Raw genomic sequence first — 23,281 nt, forward strand, 5'->3', positions numbered from 1 at the left:
TTTCTTATTAGTTTTACTGTATTGTCTGCCCAGGTGTTATAGTATATTTTCAGCCAAATGTGATGAACATGTGAAGAGAATTTGCACTTAAACCAAGCAATGTAAAGGTTGCTGTGTAAGAGGGCAAGCTGAAATACAATATGTGAATATTCTTACCACCATATAGGGATGTAGATAAGGCCAGAGGCAGCCATGGGAATCAGCAGCATCCTCCAGTCACGGAGGAAGTAAGCTGCAGCTGGGGTTGCCATGTACCCCAAAGCAGAACCCAAAAACACCCCAAGAGAGCAGAAGACCACTCTGGCTTTTGGGCTTAGAATTTCTGTACCTGTTGGTGTAATAAAGAAATGGAGAACTTATCAAAATAAAGAGACTCAAGTTTATGGGTGCTTCAGTGACAGTCAGTTCTGTTCAGGAAAATGTGAGATCAGCAACCAAGAGCAATTGCGGATGCATTCATAGGCAACCAAATATCTTAAACATCTATTACTATTTTTGCATCAGTGAACAGCAACTGAAGAATGGGTTATTCCGTCCAAATTATGTTTATAAAAATGCTGATGTCGATATGTGAGATTAGTGGCACACCCAGGATGCCACTTTCAAAAACAAGCACTAATGTGAGCCCTTTTAACACATAGATGTCTTACATAGGCACTGAACTTTGTATTTAAACAAATATTTAATTTATATAAATTCACCTGTGTTTCAAGCGGGCATTACCCATTTGGGAGGATGCTAATGGCCAGTGTTAAAAAAATCCTTAGCTGAAAGGGTCCCCAAGATCCAAGAAAAGATGTGATGCTGTCATAGTCTCTTATTTTGAAGCTGCCCATTATTTAAAAAAAAAAAGTAAAAAGACAAACAGACACTTAGTCAGTACTGAGAGGCACAAAGGGGGCTGTGCTCTACTGCTCTGTGACATGCATTTGTGCCATAAGAGCTGTAAAGTCAGGTCTTAATCTGAAGTGGGAGGTTACACAGTTACATACAGTGCTGTGAAAAAAGACACAACACCACTTGAGTTTGTGCTCAATTTTCTGTGCTACAAAATGTTTTCAAACATATCCTTTTTATATTCAGATACTTTCTATCAAACTTAAGTAATAAGAAAAATTAATTCATTATATAAGATGTAACAACATTTAAAGAATCCTTCATAAAGGAGTTAATAATTTTCAGCCTGAGGTAAAACATTGATGAAGCCCGTTATTGTTATTTCAATTGATGCTTGAGATTTATTTTTGCAGTCAGATAGTTTAAAGATAACATAGTTATGACTATTCATTTCTGGTCCTCAATAAACTCACAGATGACTTACAGATGGTCAAAGTCCTGCAGGAGAGGAACCCATGAGGACTTTTGTTAAGTTATTAATACAGTTTTGACAAAAATAAACAGGCTTGAAATACATATAATTTATATATTTTGTAACCAATAACTTTTGTAAATGCTCTAACTCCTGTTAATATCCAGTTTGGTAGTCACAGTTTATAGCCATTGTCATTGGAATACAACATACTGTATAAAAGTAGCACATCTGCAAAGATCAGTGCAAGGTTAGAAGTTTAATGATTTCTTAATCTGTATGCCAGTTTCAAGTGTATACACTCTTTAAGACATTTCAGGCTAGATAAGGTATTAAAACCTTACTACATGCAGAGGACTCCAAAGGTCACCACCATAACTAAAAAACTAAAATATACAATATGTTCAGTAACAGGACCTGTAGAAATAAGTGATTTAACCAGTATAATTGAAAAAAACAAACAAAAAAACATGTGTCATGTAATCATAAGCATTTATTCAACATTTTTAACAGACATGGACAATCCTTTTCAAAATCTTCTGAACAAGTTCAGTGGGGTCTTTGCTCTTCCTTGGACTATAGAGATGCCTGATGTAACAGCATTACATCATTGTATTATCAGGGTCATCAACCTGCTGGGAAATGAATCCTCTCCCACACAGTGTTGACCCAGAATAGGGATAACATGGCTCTGCAGAACAGAGAAATTTCTCTAAAATCAAAAAATTTGCCATTTTTGCAACAATTTAAAAAAAAATCTTGAATTAGAGAGCATCAATTAAGTAAAAAAATAAAAAGTTTTTAAAAAAATGACAAAAACTATGGAGTAAGTGTTTGCACATCAGATTTGTAGGGTTGGGTTGCCACTTCCTCCATTTTCTACATACTTCTTATTTTTGGGTCCATTGCACAACCTGTAATCAAAAGAAACGTATGGTAAAAATAGTAAATAAGCTCCATAGACACATATTTATATTTTCTACTTGTCATCTTTTATTTCATTCCGCTCTTTTGACTGGTGAAAACTAGTCATTAGTTTCTTTTTGAATTCTCTGTTTATAAAGATAGCCATAGTTTTATATGGAGCCAGCTTAAATAGAATAAGATGTGCAACATATAAGTAAATCCATCTTGGCCGTTTTCAAGGAGATCGTAGGTTTCCAATGGATATTAATTCTGAGATTATAATTTTTTCCTGTAAACCACTGTAACTTCTTGGCTATTAATACAGTTCTCAAGTGACTGAGTTAGGAAGTTGATCTTGTTTAATCAAGTGCATTCTAAAACAATGCTGTCATGTTGGCCTGAAAAATATGCTACAGTAACCTGACTGAGATGCACCTACCCCTGACATTCTTGCATCTGCTCCACTGTTTCTGGAAGATCTCTGTTGAAGGTCTCCGGCAGGAAGAAGTTAACCACAGTTGAGGCAATTGTGAGACTTCCCATGAGAATATAAGGTAGAACCTTATTATAAGAACCTGTAAATAACAAAGGAGCACAATTCTACATTAGAAAATGAAATGAAAATTAGAATAAGCATTAACTTACATAAATAAACATTAACTTACTTGCACATATCACTGATATTGTCCTATGCAAACTTTTATGTTCTTTCATGTTTTTTAAGATACATACAGTATATAAATACAGTGAATATGCAGTGTCTTTGTGTACTCAGCATCTACATACCTAGATAGATGACATAAGGAGCTGTGATACTGCCAATGCGTGCAGCAGAGGAGCACATTCCCATGCCGACGTTCCTGAGTACAGTAGGGTAAATCTCAGCAGTGTAGATGTAGACGATGCTGAAGGCCATGGTGAAGCCAAACTTCCCAGTCATTTCCAGTGCCAGAGCAACATGCTGAAGGGCTGAGAGGGGGAGGGAGAGAACATATTTTAAATGATTTTTGAATGAATTGTGGTGCAGATGATGTCCTAGAAAGCATTCTTATGCAGAGCAAGACAAATATTCATATATTTTCATATAAATTGTGCTAATTAAGTCTAGAATATTGGTCTTCCTCGAGGCAGAAAGCTTTTATATATAACTTGCTCTGCCAGACCAGTGTCTTTCTGTGGCCTAATCTTTTGTTCTTTGACACTAGAAGGAATGAAAGTGACATAACTGTTTTACTATAGGAACCTTCTTGAACCCACCTATGACCAATTAAGTAATCAGAGGATGCAATAATCTGGAGTATGGCTTCTTTGTTGTCTTGATAAAGACAAATTGATTTTACAGGGCAATATAGAACATACAGGTGCATAATTATTACACTCCCTTATTACAGCAATGAACATCATGTAAGTAGCTTATTTTAAAAGTTTTAAAAAGGAGGATTTTAAAAGGATTATATGGGTGACGGTGGAAGGGTCAAGTTGATAAACCCATGTGACAGAGTTTAATATGTAGTGAATACCATCTGATAAAACACTCATGTTATATATCAATGCCAAATAGTACTGCAGTATGCTGCATGTACTTTATAATATACTCAGTATTTAGTAACACAGTATATCGAATTACTACGGAAAAGGGGTATGCTTAAATGCTTATATTCATCAGATTTCCAGTCTTCTGTGAATGTGCTTTGGCTGACACTGTGCCATACCTACAATGTACAGATATGAATTGCACAATCAGCCGCATAGACAACATACTCTATGTGATAACACTACCTGCAATAACATTTCTGAGCCTTTTTATAACTACTTGGCTGGCACATTTACACAACCCTCTTATACAAAGCCTATTTCTTGGAAAAATCCTGTCGAAGCTATACGTTGAACCATAGGTTGAACATAATCTCCTTAAGAAAGCCAGTGGTCAAAAGAATGTAAAATGTATTTTCTAGCTTTAGTAAAAATACTGAGATTTTATGAGTATCTTTTTAGAAAGCCTTGTGGTTTTGATGACTGAATGCACACAGCTATGTGGCTCTTAGGAAGCAGCAGCTTTTAAAGAGTCAGTTTATTCAAATTACAAATAATATGTATACAGAAAACATGTCACTGTCATCATGTTTATGCATTATAACATACATTTTCACACCTATATTAATATCAAGACATGCAGATGCTTTGAGTGTTAGATAGGTTGTCATACTTACTATCAGGGATGAACTGGATGAGAAGAAGAACTCCTCCCCCAATGATGAGGAACGTTGACAGAAGTATTCTTCTTGGACATTTCCTTAGCAGCCAAGTAGAAACAACATAGGCAGGGACCTCAGTAGTAGCTGATAAAAAACAGTTCATGAAGGGGTTGCCACTCAGGTTGGAGGTGTTCAAGGATAATCCAAAATACCCAATGTTTATTGCCATCCTGAAATGAAAAGAAAGAAAAGTATAATTAATATCACATATTTGTATTTTTCTTCTGGTTTGTTGTAGCCATACTTGGTTTATTTATATGCATATAATAGCTGTAGCATCATTTATTAACAAACATGTGCAAACGGTGAATAATAAACTTTTCTGAATGTCAGAATGAGGAAAAAAAATAACCACTCACCACAAAAGCAGACACATCAGAGTGATGCATCTGATGTTCTTGGATTTGAGAATATCAAGCATGGTATATGTCCTGCTTGGAGGCATTGCCTGTAGCAAAAAGCAATGAAAACAAGAGAATGTGAACATGCGATTACATTTGACACATTTGCACACAGTATATCATAACTCAAATATGTTCAGAACGAATTCCATTTAGACTTTAGCCAAGGGATAATCGATGCAGACTTGAAAGGGTTTGGGATATGGGATTACATATACCTTCTTTTTATTAGACATAATTGTGAAATTATAGGAGTATGCTTAATTCAAAATACAAATGATTGGTTTCAGTGTACAAATAAATAAATAAAATATAAAGAAAAAATACAAGGTATATGTCAAAAGGTCGATTAAATTTTCATTCCCAGAGTCACTGTTTTTAGTGTTTCCATGGATGAAAAAAAGGTAAAGGGACATTCAAATGTCACAAATGATTAAATTATTGTAAAGAAAACTCACCTCAGATTCTTTAAAAATGACTGGTGGTGCCTCAACTTTATTTTTCTTTGCAGCATCTCTCACGATGGCCTCGGCCTCCTCCACTCGTCCCTGAGTGATCAGCCACCGAGGAGACTCTGGGATGAACCTGCACAATCAACAGGTTGTTCGTTATCATATCTGTTCAACCATGAATACAGACTATGGGACCATTTTATTCATGCACAAAATATTCGTTTAGAAATCAGTATGTATAATGAGGTACATACCACCACAATGGGATGTAGACCACAGAAGTCATGGACAGAACAGCAAGAAGAGTCCTCCATTCTCTGATGCCGTATGCAATCCAGGGTAGTGTCATGTACCCAATGCAATAGAATAGAAAAGCCCCGAGAGTTGTGAAGACCACACGCATAGTTTTACTTAACAATTCCGTTCCTGTCCAAGATAAAATAAAATGTAAATGTTTAGTGATGAGCACGATATCAAAGATAAACAAGTGGACAGTAAAAGCCATGCTGAAATAAGTAAGTAACTATTTATGCAGGCTACAATAACTTTTAACAAACATAGGACAAGGAGTGGTTTACAATTCATACCTAGTACAAATGCAGAAATATAGATGGATATCTGGGAGGCTCCAACAAAGAGGAACATGATGCAGAACATCCTCCATGAATAAGAGAAGGACTGAAGCAGCACCGAGACACACTGGGCCGCCAGAGAGATGAAAACAACTTTCTTCCTCCCGAACCTGAATAGGAAATAATTGCATATCATTGACAGTGATTCACAGACACAGTGCATTTTGAAAATATGTTTAAATAATGTTTGTTATTACGTTGTCCCTTTATATACTAAAACCCCTAATTTGAGGAAATGCAGCTGGGCAGTGGTCATAAACAACAAGTTTTTTATGGCCAAAACAGAGGAATGTTCTTCACTGGCCTCCTGACTTCAATCCAACTGGCTGTCTGTTCCATTTGCTGATGCCCAGACTGGTTGCAAAAAAACCCTCTAAACTAGCAACAAGTGAATAAATCTGCAGATGGCCACAGTATCACAACTCCAGAACCCCAAACACTGGTTTGTTGCTTGACCTTGAAAAGGGAATGTTTGGAGAGACTATTCTATTTTAAATAAGCATTTTAACAACAATCATACAACATGAGGACTGCTGTAGATGTGCCTGAATGGGGATATATTAACATCTACTCCTGAACTGCAAGGAACATACAGGTATACTCTCTAAGCTCTTTATTGTAGTCCTTTAAATCATCAATGATCAAAAAACTCCCCCCTAGCCTTTAACCCCCCCCCCCCCACCACATTGAGGGAACAGTTTTCACAGCTGCAAAAGAGCTGAGTAATTAAACACACATGCGCTCCACACTGCTCTGTCCTGAGCCCCCCTGCTTTTCTATAATCAAAGTACACAACACCAATGTCTGTCAAGAACTGAACCCTTAACACATCAAATACTCTACAAATACTCTATAATATTATTATCACACCTGTTAGGATCAGTAGAAAACTATAGCACCCACTGACACATGATTGTCTCCTAGAGCAAGTTAATTTGCATTTAGTTTCAATGGGCAGGGAGCACAGCCAGTACCCTAAGACAATGCTGGAATAAAACAGTGATACAACAAGCAATTTAATAAGCTTCTTGGAGCATTTAAATTGTACCTTTAATTAAATGATCAACAAAAAGCAGTTTCATTACTGCAAAACTGGTGATGACTTCAAAGTAGGAGACTTCTTTTTCAGCAAAACAAATCCTTCCTCCAATTTCAACACTAGATGGAGCTGTTGTAATGGCAGCTTATTGGGTCTAAGCCTCCAGTGACACTCACTACAGTGGGAAATCTTCACCTACTTAATTGATGATTTTCAACTTCAACACTTCATGAATGGTAAAATAACAAACAAAATCTGTCTTACTACTAATAAAGTACATTCATGGTTCGTATGACATGAGTGTGTTTACGGAGATTGCAATGAAAAGGAGAAAATACCTGTCAGAAAGCTGTCCTGAGATTAGGGACCCAAAGAGGTATCCTACAAAGAGAGTTGAGGATGCAAAGGGAACCTTCCACTGGTTATCACAAACAAGGTCCCACTGTGAAAAGATGTGAATCAGACACATATTTAAAACAGAAAACTCTTACAGAATTGAAATTTCTAACAACTAATAGTTCACAGATCACACATGTACATTCATACTGACCTCAGTGACTATGTTGGATTGGTAGATCTCTTTGCTGTAGTTCCATCCATCTAAACATCCTTCCAGCTCCAGGCTAGTGAGGTTGACATCCCTTCCAGGAACATATCCCTCAGCAGAGAGATTTCTCACCACATCCAGCTTGTATCTGCTGCACTGGTTCTGCACCTCCTCACCATCCACTATCGTAAAGGGAATGACGGCATTTGTCCACTCATCAGTTAAGTTCACGTCTGGAATGAGACAGTGGTGTTTCGGAGCTGCCCCAACAAACACAATGTAAAGTCCGTTGAATCCAGTTGAGACAAAAACTGTGTTTAAGAGGAAGAATGTGGTCCAGAAATAGGGACCAGTCTGTCCGAGGAATGCAGTGTCTTCATCATAGTCTCCCATTCTTTATAAAAATGCCTCCCTGCTCCGAGGGAGAAAAAAATCCTCTGAAATTCTTCAGAGTATGCGACGTGGTATCCCTCCTGAAGTGCTCAGCTTTGTACCACAGTGGTATGGTTGAGCTCTCTGTGGGGCAGAGTGAGCTGGACCCTCAGTGGGACTTCAGTTTCTAGTCCTGAGTATTAAACCTCCTTTTCAAGGGGATAACTTTTTCATCCCAGAGTGACCTACAGTAAGACTGCTTGAACCACTGACTGGGCAGACAGGGAAGCAATTTATCTAAGACTTGTGAATGAGAGACCTCTCCCTCACTGATTTGATTTTATTTACTGAAAGAAAAATGATCAAAAGCTTCAGAGTGGCCAATCTATCCACCCAACCCCCGCACCACTGTGGTCAAAGTGGTATTTTCTCTACACAACATTCCACACTTTTAAATACCCCAAAGAAGTGCACGTGCCTGTACTCTAAATGTTGCTAAGTAGCATTAAGACTCCCAGTGGACTATTTTTAAGGCACACTGCAGAAACAGTAGTGGAAATTGTAGGAATCCTGTATATAGGCTTTATATAATAAATATAATACGTAGGCCTTTAATATTTAGAATTGGCTAAATTACTTATTTTAAAACTACCTATAGTTTTACAGCAACACATTTTAGGCTATTGCATCAATATGTTCATGCTTATAATCAGTAATGAAATGTAACTATGTGCATTTACTTAGCACTGGTACTTGAGTATTTCCATTTTATGCTCCCTAACACTTACACTAACACTACTAACCATTATTGTACTTTTTACTCCACTACATGTACTTGACAACATTACACATTGATATTATATTTGATATTATGAGTACTTTTACTTTTGGTACTTCAAGTACATTTTCTCATCAGTACTTTTATTTATGCAGGACCTTTATTGTAAGTGAGAATTATTATACTGTGGTGCTGCTACTTTTACTCAAGTAAAAGATTCACATGTATATTTCCTGAATTTACTATAGTTTGGTTGACAGTGCTACATCACTGGTCAATTCAGGCATTCCTCCTCAGGCCACTGACTGGCACTATTAATCAGTTTAATCAGTACTTGAGTACATGAGTAATCTTTCAGGAAGACAATCAGGAAGGTTTCTACTCAACCAAAGGATGCAAATGTTTATTCTCCATTTGCCATTTTGTTTCCCCACACAATGGTGGTGATTCAAGACATTAAAGCATGACAAGATTAGGCCATTGTCATCTGTGGCCTTTTATCAGTGAAGACGCTAAATGGCTTTCAGAAACAAATCACCAAGTCTACAGATGAAAACAGTGTAAACCAGCTTTAATATATCGCAGGAGTAGATATAGAATGACATATTATACGACAAAATGATTATTTACAGGATAAAACACATTTATCTGTATTTACTACTACTATCTGTCTATTTATTTCCTATTCAAGTTGTTATTTTTTGTTTTATCATTATTTAATTAATATAACACATACATATCAAATGTGCCTCAATATCTATTGTTTAATTTCTTTTTTAAACAATGCAGGAAACAGCATATCCCTCAGTTTCACAACAATGGAAACCAGCATGTATAATCATTAACTTTGGCTTTCACAGCATGCAAAACATTTGCCATTATGACCAAAATGAAGCAAGCCGGCACTTAGAAGGTCATGGTTTACACAGTCTTTGATTGATTGTGAGAGAAAGTGACTCAAGAAGAGCACAAGAATGCCATCAGCACATACATTGTCTAAATATAAAAGGTTTCAGTCTGGCATTGTTTTTTTTCTGCTTGGTGTGTGGGGAATGGGGTATCTAAGATTGAGACATTGTTTCAAGTAAACAGTTGTTTTTTATTTCAAGCAAAAACACTCTAATGGAAAACAATTGTTTACCTTCAATAAAATTACCTGAGGAGATAAACTAAAATTGACCTCTATGTAATTTACGTGCTCGCTTGAATGTGCTGATTGACATGAACATAAAATCATTGTGAATCGACCTAACCTTTTTCAGCCCATTTGAGAAATCACATCTTTCAAATATCTTGTTTTAAGTTTTTTGGCTGCACAGCTTATCTCAGGTCAAAAGCTATGGTTCTTTCACATGACCAATCACTTTTGTTAACTAACACTAATGAATTAATAACTAAATGCATATAATCATTCATTTGAGTCAGTGGGTAAGCATACTGTTTGTACTATACAAAGGAACATGCATGTTAATCACATTTGTGCAGCTGCTTAACTCTGAGGAGTAATAGATTAACACAGGTAATTGTTCCCAGGATTCATACTTTATTAAGAATTAATTTATTCTCATATAGATATGATTAGTATTCGAATATGCCATCCTTCTCTTTAAATACTCAACAGCCGCGAATGATTGTTTTCACCCCTTGGGTTTTGTACGGATTAAGAGGAGTTGGTAGGTGGATTTTGCTCGTGGACAGAGCCCAGATAGCTATTTACCCCTGTTTCTAGTCTTTGTGCTAAGCTAGGCTAACCGGCTGCTGACTGTAGCCTCACTTCTATATACCGGACAGACCTGAGGGTGATATCCACCTTCTCATCTAGGTTAACTCTCCTCCAGAAATCCCATAGCTCCCAAGAAGTCAAACTATTCCTTTAATGTTTCATATAACCAGCTGTCAATGAAATTATGTTATGTTCAAGGGTATGTGAGGTAAACAGGCACTGGACAGACACACACATGTGTCTGCTAGTCTGGGAAGAGAGACAGGAGTTGTAACAGAGGAATGCACAGGGCTTTATATTCTAATCTTTAACCAAAGTTTTCATTGCAAAGATAAAAGGGTTCAGAGTGCATCAGAGTCTTGTGAGACAAGTGCAAAGTAGGGTGTGTAGAAAATCACAAGTTACTGGTATAGTGTAGGGGAGACAGCTGCACTTGATGGACTTTTCCAACACATCCATATATGTTTTAATGCTTGCTCTTTGATACAGCTGTGTTAAAAAAAGTTCTCTTGTGCCTCCAGCTGGAGCTTCAAAACATATCTGTGTATGGTGATGCCACTCACTGGTATACTTTTGAATGACTCATTATAAACACATTATCTCATACCAGTTAGGAGGCTATTCAACTTTTTGATTCTTTGAAATACAAATAAAGTGTTGGGAGGGGAAAATATAGGGGCTGAAATGTTGTTTGATCAGATGTGACGTGTTACCAAGATTACTAATGGAAAATATGATTATATTATAAAATAAAATTATATGATATAATATAAGTATAAGCCTAAATATAATTATGCTTGCTTGTCTCAACTGCGCAAAGTTTAAAGTTTAAGCTGCTTTACTGTGGCACAAACAAACCTGTATGGATCTCGTGTTGTGCCTTTAAAGATTAATTTAGGGTGGGTGGGATGGCTTTGTGGCTCAAACAAAACCACTGCTTTTGAAATGCCCACTCCAAAGTCCCTCATTCGTGTCTGCTTTTAACTCTACCCCACTTTGTGTGCGCCGGGCGCGTCTAGCAACCACAAACAACATGACCGACTATGAAACCGCAACCGCCTTCCTCGGGGAATGGGGACGTTTCCAGCAGCAGGTGTTTTACCTTCTTTGTCTCAGCATCATCCCTAACGGTTTTGCCGGCCTGTCCATCGTGTTCGTCGCCGACACGCCGCCCCATCGCTGCCTCATTCCCACGCACATCAACCTCACCGCAGCATGGAAGAACAGCAGCATCCCGCTGGAGGAGGACCACCACAGCGGCGCTTTGGTGCCCAGCAAGTGCTCCAGATACAAACTTGAAGATTTACTGAGTTTCTCGGACAGAGGCTTGCTGCCTGGGGTTGATGTCAACCTGTCAAATGTGGCAACAGAAGGCTGCTTGGATGGGTGGGAGTACGACCGGAGCGTGTACATTTCTACCATCGTCACTGAGGTTTGTGTACCTACGCTGTTAGAGAAAGCTGCAGCTGCTTCCATGATGAGGGGGGATTTATATTGCTGGTGTTATCTTTTACATGGAGTATAATGGTTCAGAGAATAATGTGCTTCTTTTAAAATAATCCACTCACTGAGAATAAAATCACTAAATTACTTGATGGGTGAGTTTTAATTAGGCTACTCCATGTGATTATCATTTTGATGTCAGAATAAATTTAGAGACCTTTTCCAGATATAGGCTACAAATATATATACAACCTGTGCCTTTAAAAGGCGTATGTTAACACATGTGTTTCTAATCTGTTGTTTACCCTCCCTTGACACCTATATCCAGTTAAACAACGCCAGAAAATATAAATATGACCATCGAATTTCATAGAAATAGAAAATAGTCTCAGTAAAATGTTTAATTAAAATAGTAGATATTGTTATTTATAACTATTATGCTGTTTCCCCCTGTTTATTATAACAATTTATAATTGTAATCTTGCATATATATATACTATAGCCTAATTGGGATACAGTGTTAACTGTTTTTCTTGCTAAGAGATTGCAACTTCAGGATTCAACTTTTGTGTACTTGATGTGTGTGTGTGTGTGTGTGTGTGTGTGTGTTTGCAGTGGGACCTGGTGTGTGATGACAGGTGGAGGAACCCGCTGACCTCTTCTCTCTTCTTCTTTGGAGTTCTCACTGGCTCCTTCGTTTCAGGACAGCTGTCAGACAGGTCATGGGAAAAAGATTAAGTTCATGTCACATCTCAACATGGCAACAAGTTCTTTGCACTGTCAATACATAGATATTTGAATTATTGTCCATTATATGTCCAACTTGACACTGGCTAAAAAGGCTTTGCAACAAGACAACACAACTTTTTTTTTATTGTGACCACCTGAATCACTTGCAAGGGCCCATTCTTCACCTAATACATTGATGAAGGTCCTACTCTCTCTACAGGCCGCCAACCTCATGGCCCCAGTGTAACCGCACTGTCTGTGCTATATATACGCCCCTTATTTTCTTTATATGGTTGTTGGTTCAAGTCAAAATGGTAGCAAAAGCACAATCTTTATGAATATAGTCTGACTTTGCGTTAAATGAAAAAAACATATGCAATATGTGAATACTGGCACACAACATCTGTGACCCAATAAATGAAGCAGCAACATAAAAATATTCCAGGATATCCAGGACTACACTGGTGTTGTTTTCCTGCTCACTTCTCAAGGGAACTCCACCGATTTTACATCCAAGTCTGTTTACAGGTCTTAGGGAGTACTAGCCAACTGCATTTGTAAAAAAAAGACTTTTGTGGCTCCAGAGGGAGCTTTGCAAAATCTGATAAATTGCCTCAAGTGATGTCACTTGAACTGTGGCTGGTTGGGAATAAAAAACAACAAGTTTGAGAATGAAACAAATCTAGGGGTGTGGAGTTAGAAAGAAGTGCGTTTACCAGACCCCTGTGTCGAATAAAAAAGTTCTGCTGCTAGACTTTTTTTAAACTATCCATTGCCAGTCAGACACTGTTATAGGAGTGCAATGCTAATTGTTGGAGCACTCGTTCAAGCTCTCCCCAAAAATGTATTGTTTTAAATTCTGTGTTAATTGAGTTTTGGCTGCTTTGGGGCAGAAGATCTTAAAAAAAGAAGAGACAAAAAACTATCAACACCTTGGAGTTTCTGGCCACCTCATGAATGTAAGTCCCATATTCACTCTTCTTTTAGCTCTGGTGGTATCAACTAATTAAAAATATATTGATTGACTGACAGAAAGATTGACATGTTTGACTTTCTTCACCAGCTAGTCGCTAACTTTCGTTTGGTGCTGGGCAGGTAGTGTACACCTGCCTGCTGCTGGAAACAAGATTAACGAGAGCAGTGAGAGTGGACTATTTACTTGTGCTTTGTTTCATTTTCAGATATGGGAGAAAAAAAGTTTTGTTTGCTACCATGGCAGTCCAGACAGTGTTCACATTCATCCAGGTCTTCTCTCCATCCTGGACTGTGTTCTGCGCAGTCTTCTTTGTTGTCGGGATGGGACAAATTTCCAATTATGTGGCTGCCTTTGTGCTAGGTACTTGTTCGGCCCTGCTCATTGATTCTCAGATGTATTTAGTTGCTAACTTGTTCATTATAATACAAAAGATGGTGCAATTTAGTGCTTGTGTGTTTTGAATCCCCTATTTTTCTTGTCTTCAGGAACAGAGATATTAAGCCCACGTGTTCGGACAATTTTCTCCACCGCGGGTGTGTGTCTTTTCTTTGGTGTGGGATACTTGCTGCTGCCCCTGTTTGCTTTCTTCATCAGAGACTGGAGGATGCTTCTCCTAGGACTCACCCTGCCTGGCTTCCTCTATGTGCCTCTCTGGTGGTAGGTGGGTGTGTGTTTGTCTGAGTGGGGTTTTTTGTGCATGTTAAATATTTGGCCATCTATGATGTCAACTGTATTCATAATATCAAGAAATGCTTTTTTCAGTTGTGCTGACATATGTATAGAGTGCCTAGTAGCAGTTCATTCAGTGGATTCAGGCAGGGAACCTCAGTGCTACAGTGTGTTGATCAATCCTATCTCCTGTCATATGTGATTTTTAGCTGATTTGTAGAGTTTTAACTGGCCAGGGACAACAGATGACAATTAGCCATCTTGGCTGTCAATCAGTTGACATCATTCCAAATGGTCCAAGCTTTTCTAATGTGAAGACGGAGACGTGTCCTTGGACAAGAAAATGTACAGACTAAATTAATAAATAATTGTCTGTACAGCATGTTTTCCTGTGTTCCAGGTGAATGATCCCCTGTCTCTGTTGTGTAATGAGGTAGGTACATCCCAGAGTCTCCTCGGTGGCTGCTCTCTCAGGGAAGAGTAGAGGAGGCTGAGGATATACTGAGAGATGCTGCTAAAAGGAACAAAATTGAGCCTCCGGCGGTCATCTTTGATCCTTTGCAGGTGAGATCTCACTAGAAAACAGGCTTCTGCAAGTGCATAAACTCTAAGCTACTGGGCACTTTCCAGACTTTACAGACTAACAACCAGATGTAGGCATACTAGTCAATGCTTCCAAGGACTGCTTCTCAGAGTTTAGTTCATCATGGACCTGTATTTTAGACTGTAGAAAATCCTTTTTATTAAAGTTTTAAATGCAGATAATGGGTGATGTAGAGTTCAAGTTTATGTCTGTTTTGCCAAGCCGAGGAAGAGAAATAATTTAATTAATCACTGAGGATAGGAAATATGATATTTTTCACTTAAATAAATGTTTTGGACTGGGAGAGTCAGAATTGAATCAAAGCCAGTGGGGAATGGCGACGAGAACATCTCTTTCTGTAATCTCTCTCTCTCTCTGTAATCATTATACCCATCTTTTATTGTAGATCAGCTTTCTCTTGGCATGTTTACTAACCAGATGGGGAATGTGAACAAGAATGACCCTTTTATGGTTCACTGCTCAGTGTGATGTAATCATTTATTATTCTACACACAAGTGAACACTAATCTGGATGGCAGCTGATTTTACCTGAGACTTTACCAAGATTTATCCAACAGATTTTATTATGTTGCTGGAATATTTTGCCCAAATATCTAATCTTCAACTGTAAAACAGGTTTTGATTGAAGGAAATCTCCCTCAATTACAAAAGTTACTCCAATGTGGTGGAATGACATTTATGTACCAAGACCAAGCTCTCATTTTTCGTAATGGTAGTTATATTATTGAATAGTATTTTTTAAATAGATTTTATGTATATTTACTTACTTACAACTTTTTACATTTTCAAAATTTAGGAGCTTGTTGGCAGTCCAAGAAAAAAATGCAAAAAACACTATTTTATAATATATAGTGAGGAAATTTTGTTGAAGATAGCTAATTTTTTAAATTAACTGTAAAAAGGCATCTTTCTTTGCATTTAATTCTTCCATCCAGATGTCGTCTCTGACACATGACCTTGACCTGTGAATTTTCTATTTGAAACAGAACTGCCACATTCATGGCCTTTCCTCTCTGCATGTTTTCCTGCACTTCCCTCTTTGAAAGAAACACAATGGACCATCTTTACAAGTCAGAAAGTGTTATCATTTTGAAAGATAAATGAAACATAATTTACTATAGAATCCACTCAACAGTCCAGCTCTATGTTTATATATGTATGTATGTCATCTAGAAATATTGTTTTACATTCTTGACAAACATTGTATCCCTAATCTTTGCTCTCTGCTGGAAACTGGCAGCAGACCAGAGGAGAAGTATGTCAAACCAGTCCATAATGTAGTGATTTGTGTGGGGTGGGTATTTTTTTTCTATTTCTGGCAGCATTTTTGTACTGCTACATGCTGAATTCTTGCTTGTTTTCTGTTCAGAATTCACAATCAGTCCACCACAAGTTACGTAGGTCACATTAATGCATGAATAATAAATCTAATATTGTAGCATCATTAATAACTGACTGAAACAAAATGTCAGTTGGATGAAGGTATAAACATGAAGCATCCTAATTATAACCTGACTGATACTGGATTTTCCATCTATTAATCCTATTTTTGGCATTTGGATACAATAAGTGTGAACATGTGCACATACATGTGTTCACTCAGCAAGTAGCCATGCATTCACAAGCTTCTCTATAATGAAATTATTTCCAGACTGATGGCTCTGCTTAAGTGTTTATTGTTCGACGTGCTCCGCTGCCCCACAGAAAGAACTTCAATCTGAGAATATGAAGGCCCACAACATCTGTGACCTGCTTCGTTCTCCAAACATCCGCTGGATCTCTATCACGCTGTGGTTGGTCTGGTGAGTCCCTGCTGTCCCACCTGACCTCCACATTCAATACAGTGACCCTACACGCAAAAATACACACACATCCTGACATGTACTGTGTAGACGCTCTTACGCTTTTACAAACACATACATACACACACAGCTTCAGCCTGTTCATGCATCACCTTTTACCACATGTCAGCCCATTTCACTAATAACAAATAATGACCTGTCAGGTGCTGTGAAGCCTGCAACCAAGATCAAAATCCGGTTTTGTAACTGCACAGTATGCCTGTATTTTTCCTGTGTTCCCTTCATCACTGAGTCTGAAAACAGATGCAGTTTGATTTTTGTTTAATTTAGGAACAGGCTCTGTTTAGTCTTGCAGAAAATAAAGTCGTGAGCCAATCATAACAGGTGGATAAGCTCTAAATTGAATATCATTTCTTCTACAATTGTAGGAATTACTAACTTTATCCAGTCATAAAAAGGGTTTCTAATTCAATGTCTGTTAAACTACAGTGTCATCCCACAGAGCTACACAGGATAATAAACATCTTCTAGTTTGTTATTTATGCTTAAAGATTATCCCCACAGGAACACTCTCACCATCGCCTACTTTGCCCTTTCCCTGAACACGTCAAACCTTCATGGCAACGCGTACTTCAACTGCTTCCTGTCAGCTCTGGTAGAGATGCCAGCCTACACTTTGTCATGGGTTATGTTTCGCTGGTGTTCCAGACGACTGAGTCTTTTCTCAACTCTCTTCATGGGAGGAGTGTTTCTACTCTTAATTCAGCTCATACCAGGAGGTATGACACTTCAATGGGCAACTTTTAAAAACTAGATAATTATAGCATTGATTGCTGTTTGTTCATGTAAGATCATTATACAGTATATCATTATATAGTATGTTGAAATGCAAAATGTTTACTTGTTAAGATATACCATTTAACTTGAGATATGCTTTATTCCCTCTAGACATGATTTATGTAGCCATAACACTTGAGATGATGGGGAAGTTTGCAGTGACGACAGCATTTGCAATCGTGTACGCATACACAGCAGAACTCTACCCAACTGTACTGAGGAATACTGCTGTGGGCGCCTGCTCTATGGCCTCCAGAATAGGCAGTATCATTGCCCCCTACTTCATTTACTTGAGTAAGAATGTTGTACCTCTGCTAAAAATACAGAAAGTTCACTCGTCTTAATGAGCTGTCTGTTGTAGGATGAGTGCGAGCTTGCTATAGGAGCAACCCTAAATATCTAGCTCTTTTTACTTGTACCCACATTTCTTTCTCTGTTTTGATCGCCCTGTTCGCTAATGCGGTGGAAAGCTGAGAAAAGCTGTTTATCTCCCAACTGACTTGCACTAACATGGTTAAAGCGAGAGGCTAACAAGAAGCTGGTGCCTCTACAGAAACAAAAACAAGAACAAAACACACCAGAACAAAAACATAAAAGCAGGCTTGATTTGCAGTCAGATCAGATAGATCAGTCTGCTGAAAATCCCAAAGCTTTCACTTAAAATTTAAAGTTTCTTTTAAGATTTAGTGGATTGGATTTCAACTACTACACATCAAACTTCTTTAAGTCTCTCCAACTTTTGTTCTTAACTGCTCCTCGGTACCATTGTAACCAAGGTTGTTTTTCACCGTCTTGTCCTCCTTTGATGTGTTGCCACAGGAAGCTATTCTGTTTCACTGCCTTACATCCTCATGGGAAGCCTTACAGCTATGTCAGGGTTGCTGAGTCTCCTGCTGCCTGAGAGCTATGGAATGCCTCTACCCGACACCATCACTCACATGCAACACTTCCCCGGGTAAGACTACAACCTCCCTGTCATGGAGTCTGTTAAAGACTAGCATTATTATGTATTTAGATCGATCATCACTTTATATGTTTGTACAGTTCTCAATTTTTATGTTGATTTGAGCTTAGTTTCAGTAAGTTTGTCTGTGTTTGAGACAGTACTGTATCCAGTTTTAATTTTAATATATTTATAGTTTCTGCACACCTAGTTTTTTACCTAGTTGATGGAAAACCCCCATGCACCTCAGATGTTGCTTTATATGTAAAAGTAATGCAGGATATAACAGATGCTAAGACTTTTTTGCCACACTCATACTCAAATCTGGTTATTTTGTTGTTCAAGTGCCAAATTATCAACTTTACTTGCTTTGACTGTTTTACAATCCAGTCCAAACTGGATAGAATTAAAACTGTAAAAAGATGAGAGATTGAAGCAGCTCAATAAGTAACTACTGGCAGTTTGTGTGCTCTCCAAGATGTACGCTCATCTGCAATCAGGTTTTTACATAAATCATACACCCACCACAGCCACAATTACGTGTAACCAGATGGCAAACAACACACTAAAACAAATATTGCACATTTTTGGAAATATGCTTCTTCGCTTTCTTGTTTAGAGTTTGATGAGAAGATCGATACCACTTTGGTTTTGAGATTGGTATTGATCTTCTCATCCAACTTTCCACAGAAAGTGAATACAAGTATTTCACAAAATGCTAAACTGTTCCTTTAAACCGATTATAGTGCTATCAATCATCAGTGTTATTAAAAATACTGTTATGGGGCGCAATTGATCTGTGGCTGGTTGGGAGTGTGTAACCACATGAACGTCACAGGCATATACTGTCAGTGGTCACAGGTCAGGACAATTTGAGCAAAACTGAGTTCAGCTTCCCGCCAAATTCACCTACATTAAGTTTCTAAACAGGCTTGGACAACACTGTTCTGTATTCTGTGAATCATGACTGTAACTGTATCACTGTGTTGTTTTACTCTAGATGTTGTCGGAAGGCACCTTACACACTCACACACACTGAGGAAAAGGAAAACATTGCTAAAAGGAACAAGGAGAAGGACTGATATCTGGCTTGAGGCAAATAACTGGACAAACATCATGTCTCTGTCCGTGTTGGACCACGGAACATGACACTTATTCAAATAATATAATGGTACCTTGAGAAATGTTTTCTCTATGAAAGCAAAATACTGTGAAATGAAAAGTGTCATAAACTTCTGTGCATGTTAAGCACCAATGCAGTTTTTACCATACCCACATATTACTGCTCTTCACTGATGAAAATGGGAACAGTAAATATACATAAAAAGTTTGTAATATTCTGATACCAATGTAATCACAACTAGAAGCCACATTTAAGGTTTTATGGCACAAATGCATCTTCAGCTTCACATTTAACACTTGAATCTTTCATATGACAGTGGCTTGTGAATATTTTGTACACATCTTTCTTTAATTTACTCCAAAATGATTATATATGTTCAAGCACATAAGTATAAGCAAATAAATCAAGCTTCATGTAATGTTGCCTAAATTGTAGTGATTGACATTTTCTGATAGGGATTTCAAATTGTAAGAACAGTAAATAGTAGGAATGACGACTTAAAAAATTCCTTTGTCTTCTTCTCTGGTGTAGTAGTCAGGGAAAAAAGCAACAATGCAGCAAGGGAGGACTCGCACCCCAAGAACAAAAAATATATATTTTTTTAATTTTAAATATTTCTATTAAATACATTACAGGGCTGCAAAATGTCTCAATGTTGGATTTTCCTTGAAGTGTGAAGTATGCATGATGAGTCACAATATGTATGGGTTACTTCACAGGGGCACCTGGCCAATGATCTAGGACTTTCTTGAACACACATGAAGTAAATTGGCAGCAGGTCATTACAAACCTATCAGAATAATAAAGATCCATAGCATTAGCACATTCTCATGCAACTACTTATCAAACTCATACAAAAATAGTTAGACATTCTTCTAGCTATCATTCTGCCCTGTAGTCTATTTTTCAGGGCTCAGGGCATCTGCACAAGGGACGAATGTTTTCAAATAGATGCTCATAAACTCTTTGATCAGTTTCTGACAACAACAAAAAAATGTATTATGTAAAATAGAAATATTTAAAATCAAGAGTCGATTTTCGAAATTAGTGGCACTTCCTAGGGACTTGCTGTAGGGACAAAAGACAAACAAACTTTTGGTTTAGTGTGCTAAAAAGCTAAGATGTTTGAAAATGTTTTCACTCTTACCAACTTCATTTTTATCATCATATCCTGTCAGAGTGATGATAATGACTGTTTTTGGTGGTTATATGAAAAGAATAATCTGCAAGATTTTCTTATCATTGTAGGTCTGGGTGTGGGAAAACCTCAGGCACTCACTAAAATACGTATATTTCACGTGTTTTTTAAGAACCAAGGGGTGGTTTTAGCACGATAACTATAGTTTGTTCAGCTATAGTTTGTGTAATTCCTCATGCAAAGAAAGATAACTGACATAAAATGGGCTTAATTCAGGGACAAAACCAGGACAGGATGTCAGTTTATATGAGGACTAACACACAACCTGGCAGACACATAAAGAACACACATATATATATACAGCTTCATGACTCCTAGCATTTTTCAACTGAAACTATCACGAAATAGATCCCTTTTTTCCAGCAGTGATCCCAATACTGGAGTATGTTATACCGTATGAAGTATTTAAAACTTAAATCCACAATTGACCTTTGTGTTTAGATGTAGAATGAAGAATGTGATTTCTTTGGGCTTGGTTGTCTTTTGGAATTGCTGAGGTGAAAAGTTTATGAGAACAAGGTTCCAAAAAAGGTTTTAAAAAACCTAATTACCTCTATTGTGATGTTGCTATATTATGTTTAACCACAGGAATCAGGCTGTAGTGTCATCATTGTCTCCAGGCCCTATCTGTGCCACCCACAGTCTTTAGGTGCTACTACTACAAAAGAAGATGACTACAAAGAAAAAAATCTTCCTTCACCTCAACTGCCATCTAGCCTCGCCCTGTACTAGAAATAACATGAATGCCAAAGCATAAATTAAAAGGGAGGTGTACCTTCCTCAAGCAATTCTTCACACTTAGGACTTGGAGTTGGGCCAATATTATAGCCACAGTATTAAGCCATAGCTGGCATGGATGCAATGTGTCAATAGTAGTGACCTTTATACTAGTCATAATAGAAAAATATGTGTCTCTGTCCAGACAAATGCCTGAAAATAACTTGAGCTGCAGTACACACCCTAGCAAAGCTTTTGTGCCATATCCAGTCTTAAAGTTCCTTAAAGCCAAATTTCTATTACATGTTTATTGTCTTTGTCAGGTTATAGATTACAAAGGTAGTAACATTTTCTGGTGCATAAACTTGCTTGAACTTGTGTTCTACAACAAACATGAACCTTTCAACCTTCACCTGATTACTGAACATTTATTAACAGCCAACTCCTGAGAATTTTGTGTTGTTTTCCATTAAAAGATAACAAACCTGTAGCTTGCATACATAAGATTAAAATATATTTATGTAACTTAAATACATCTTGTAACATGGTTATAGAGATGTAAGATCTGTCTGACATTTAAACCTTTATTAACAGCTTTTAATAATATTTTGTTAATGACTTCAAAATAGCTACATGTAGAACTCAACTCCATGTTTTAATTATATTATTCCACATTTGTTTTCAAAAGCATTAAAAAGGAAAACTGAAGGTTAATTTTTTGATGAATAACCTACTACACTTTAAAAAAAGTTCAAATATTAACAAATGTAAACCATGATACTCAATAGCAATATCATCATATGACCTATATCAGTAAAGCACTAGATAATCATAATGGACTGTCCAGGTGTGACACTGGGGTTTCTTTTCTAGTGATGCATGGCCACTGTAATCTGTTATAAGGAGAAAGGACAAAGAAATAAAACATTATTGGTTGTAGTTGTATGCATAGAATATAGGGCAACTAAGAACAGAAAAATATAAATATCTCTTAGCTGCTATCGACTTCTTTTATCATCATGACAAGCAGCTGCTTTCACTACTGTGGCTGGTGTCATTACAACATCCACTTGTTTTGTACGTTTTAGTGGAACAAAACAGACTATTACTACATAGTAATAGTCATCTTGTGTGATAATAAAGCTAACTACTTAAATATGGTGAAAGTCTTAAGATAATCCTTCAACCAGTTGTTTAGGCCACTTGGGGGCAGCGGAATGAGTGAGTTTCCTGAGGGAAATATCAAGCTCTTTAGCAGCTAAATGCTCCACATGTTCACCAGCTAGTCGCTGACTTTGGTGCTGTTTGGTGGTGAGCAGGTTGAGCACAGTCTGTTTATAGAGCTTTTCTGCTGAAAAAAGCTGCCTGCTGCGAGTGAAGCAACCCTATGTGAACGGTAAGGGTCAGTAGGTTTATCACAAGCAACTCCTTCCACAATTGCAGTATATGACAATGTTGTCACATTGTCAATGTTGTCACATTGTCATATGATAAATTGTCTCCAAATTCATTTGTCAACTCTCTTTAAGGATATGTAACTAGAGGGACACACTAAATATTAAATATTGAACTCATACTGTACATGTATAATAGCACACTGTGTATAATTAGTTTCACTAATAAGCTAATTAATAACATTGTAGCAATGGCCCCACTCAAAGTTATAAATGGTACGGCTGCACACAAATGAAATGATGAAATTAATTTGGGATACTGCATAAACGGGAACAAATTCAGCAGTATAACATAAAGTAAAGTATTTGGCGCAGGAGCAGCTTCATAAAAAAGGTGCATTTCTCTTAAAATTTTCTCTTAAAAAAAAAAAA

At 37.4% G+C, this 23,281-nt stretch overlaps 3 protein-coding genes across 5 annotated transcripts in view; 1 reads left to right on the top strand and 2 right to left on the bottom strand.

The window, feature by feature from the left end:
* Window positions 1-1,829: 1,829 nt before the first annotated feature.
* Window positions 1,830-8,105, bottom strand: slc22a5 (solute carrier family 22 member 5). Of its 3 annotated transcripts, XM_035666676.1 has the most exons (10): window positions 7,545-8,105; window positions 7,333-7,436; window positions 5,911-6,065; window positions 5,578-5,749; window positions 5,336-5,456; window positions 4,830-4,930; window positions 4,426-4,640; window positions 3,002-3,184; window positions 2,655-2,790; window positions 1,830-2,223 (listed from the first exon to the last, which is right to left on the bottom strand). In XM_035666676.1, exons 1-10 carry the CDS (start codon window positions 7,932-7,934, stop codon window positions 2,151-2,153), a joined length of 1,650 nt encoding a protein of 549 aa, XP_035522569.1. In that variant the 5' UTR covers window positions 7,935-8,105; the 3' UTR covers window positions 1,830-2,150. The 3 variants fall into 3 exon arrangements, with proteins under 3 accessions (XP_035522569.1, XP_035522571.1, XP_035522570.1); XM_035666678.1 differs by lacking the exon at window positions 1,830-2,223 and having other exon boundaries at window positions 2,651-2,790; window positions 4,830-4,918; window positions 5,330-5,456; XM_035666677.1 differs by lacking the exon at window positions 1,830-2,223 and having other exon boundaries at window positions 2,651-2,790; window positions 4,830-4,920; window positions 5,314-5,456.
* A 3,130-nt stretch (window positions 8,106-11,235) lies between these two features.
* slc22a21 (solute carrier family 22 member 21) lies at window positions 11,236-19,958 on the top strand. Its single transcript, XM_035666679.1, has 10 exons — window positions 11,236-11,846; window positions 12,473-12,576; window positions 13,768-13,922; window positions 14,048-14,219; window positions 14,669-14,795; window positions 16,540-16,637; window positions 17,202-17,416; window positions 17,586-17,768; window positions 18,294-18,429; window positions 19,418-19,958. Exons 1-10 carry the CDS (start codon window positions 11,448-11,450, stop codon window positions 19,497-19,499), a joined length of 1,671 nt encoding a protein of 556 aa, XP_035522572.1. The 5' UTR covers window positions 11,236-11,447; the 3' UTR covers window positions 19,500-19,958.
* A 1,520-nt stretch (window positions 19,959-21,478) lies between these two features.
* Window positions 21,479-23,281, bottom strand: part of LOC118331621 (solute carrier family 22 member 5-like) — a 4,323-nt gene continuing 2,520 nt past the window's right edge. The window contains exon 6 of the mRNA XM_035666680.1: window positions 21,479-22,348. Within this exon, the coding sequence (XP_035522573.1) occupies window positions 22,285-22,348 (64 nt within the window). The 3' untranslated portion in view covers window positions 21,479-22,284. The remainder of the gene's footprint in view (window positions 22,349-23,281) is intronic.

This window comes from Morone saxatilis, unplaced genomic scaffold, assembly GCF_004916995.1.
Source record: "Morone saxatilis isolate NCDOM2014 unplaced genomic scaffold, NCSU_SB_2.0 Contig20, whole genome shotgun sequence".
Taxonomy (NCBI): Eukaryota; Metazoa; Chordata; class Actinopteri; family Moronidae; genus Morone; species Morone saxatilis.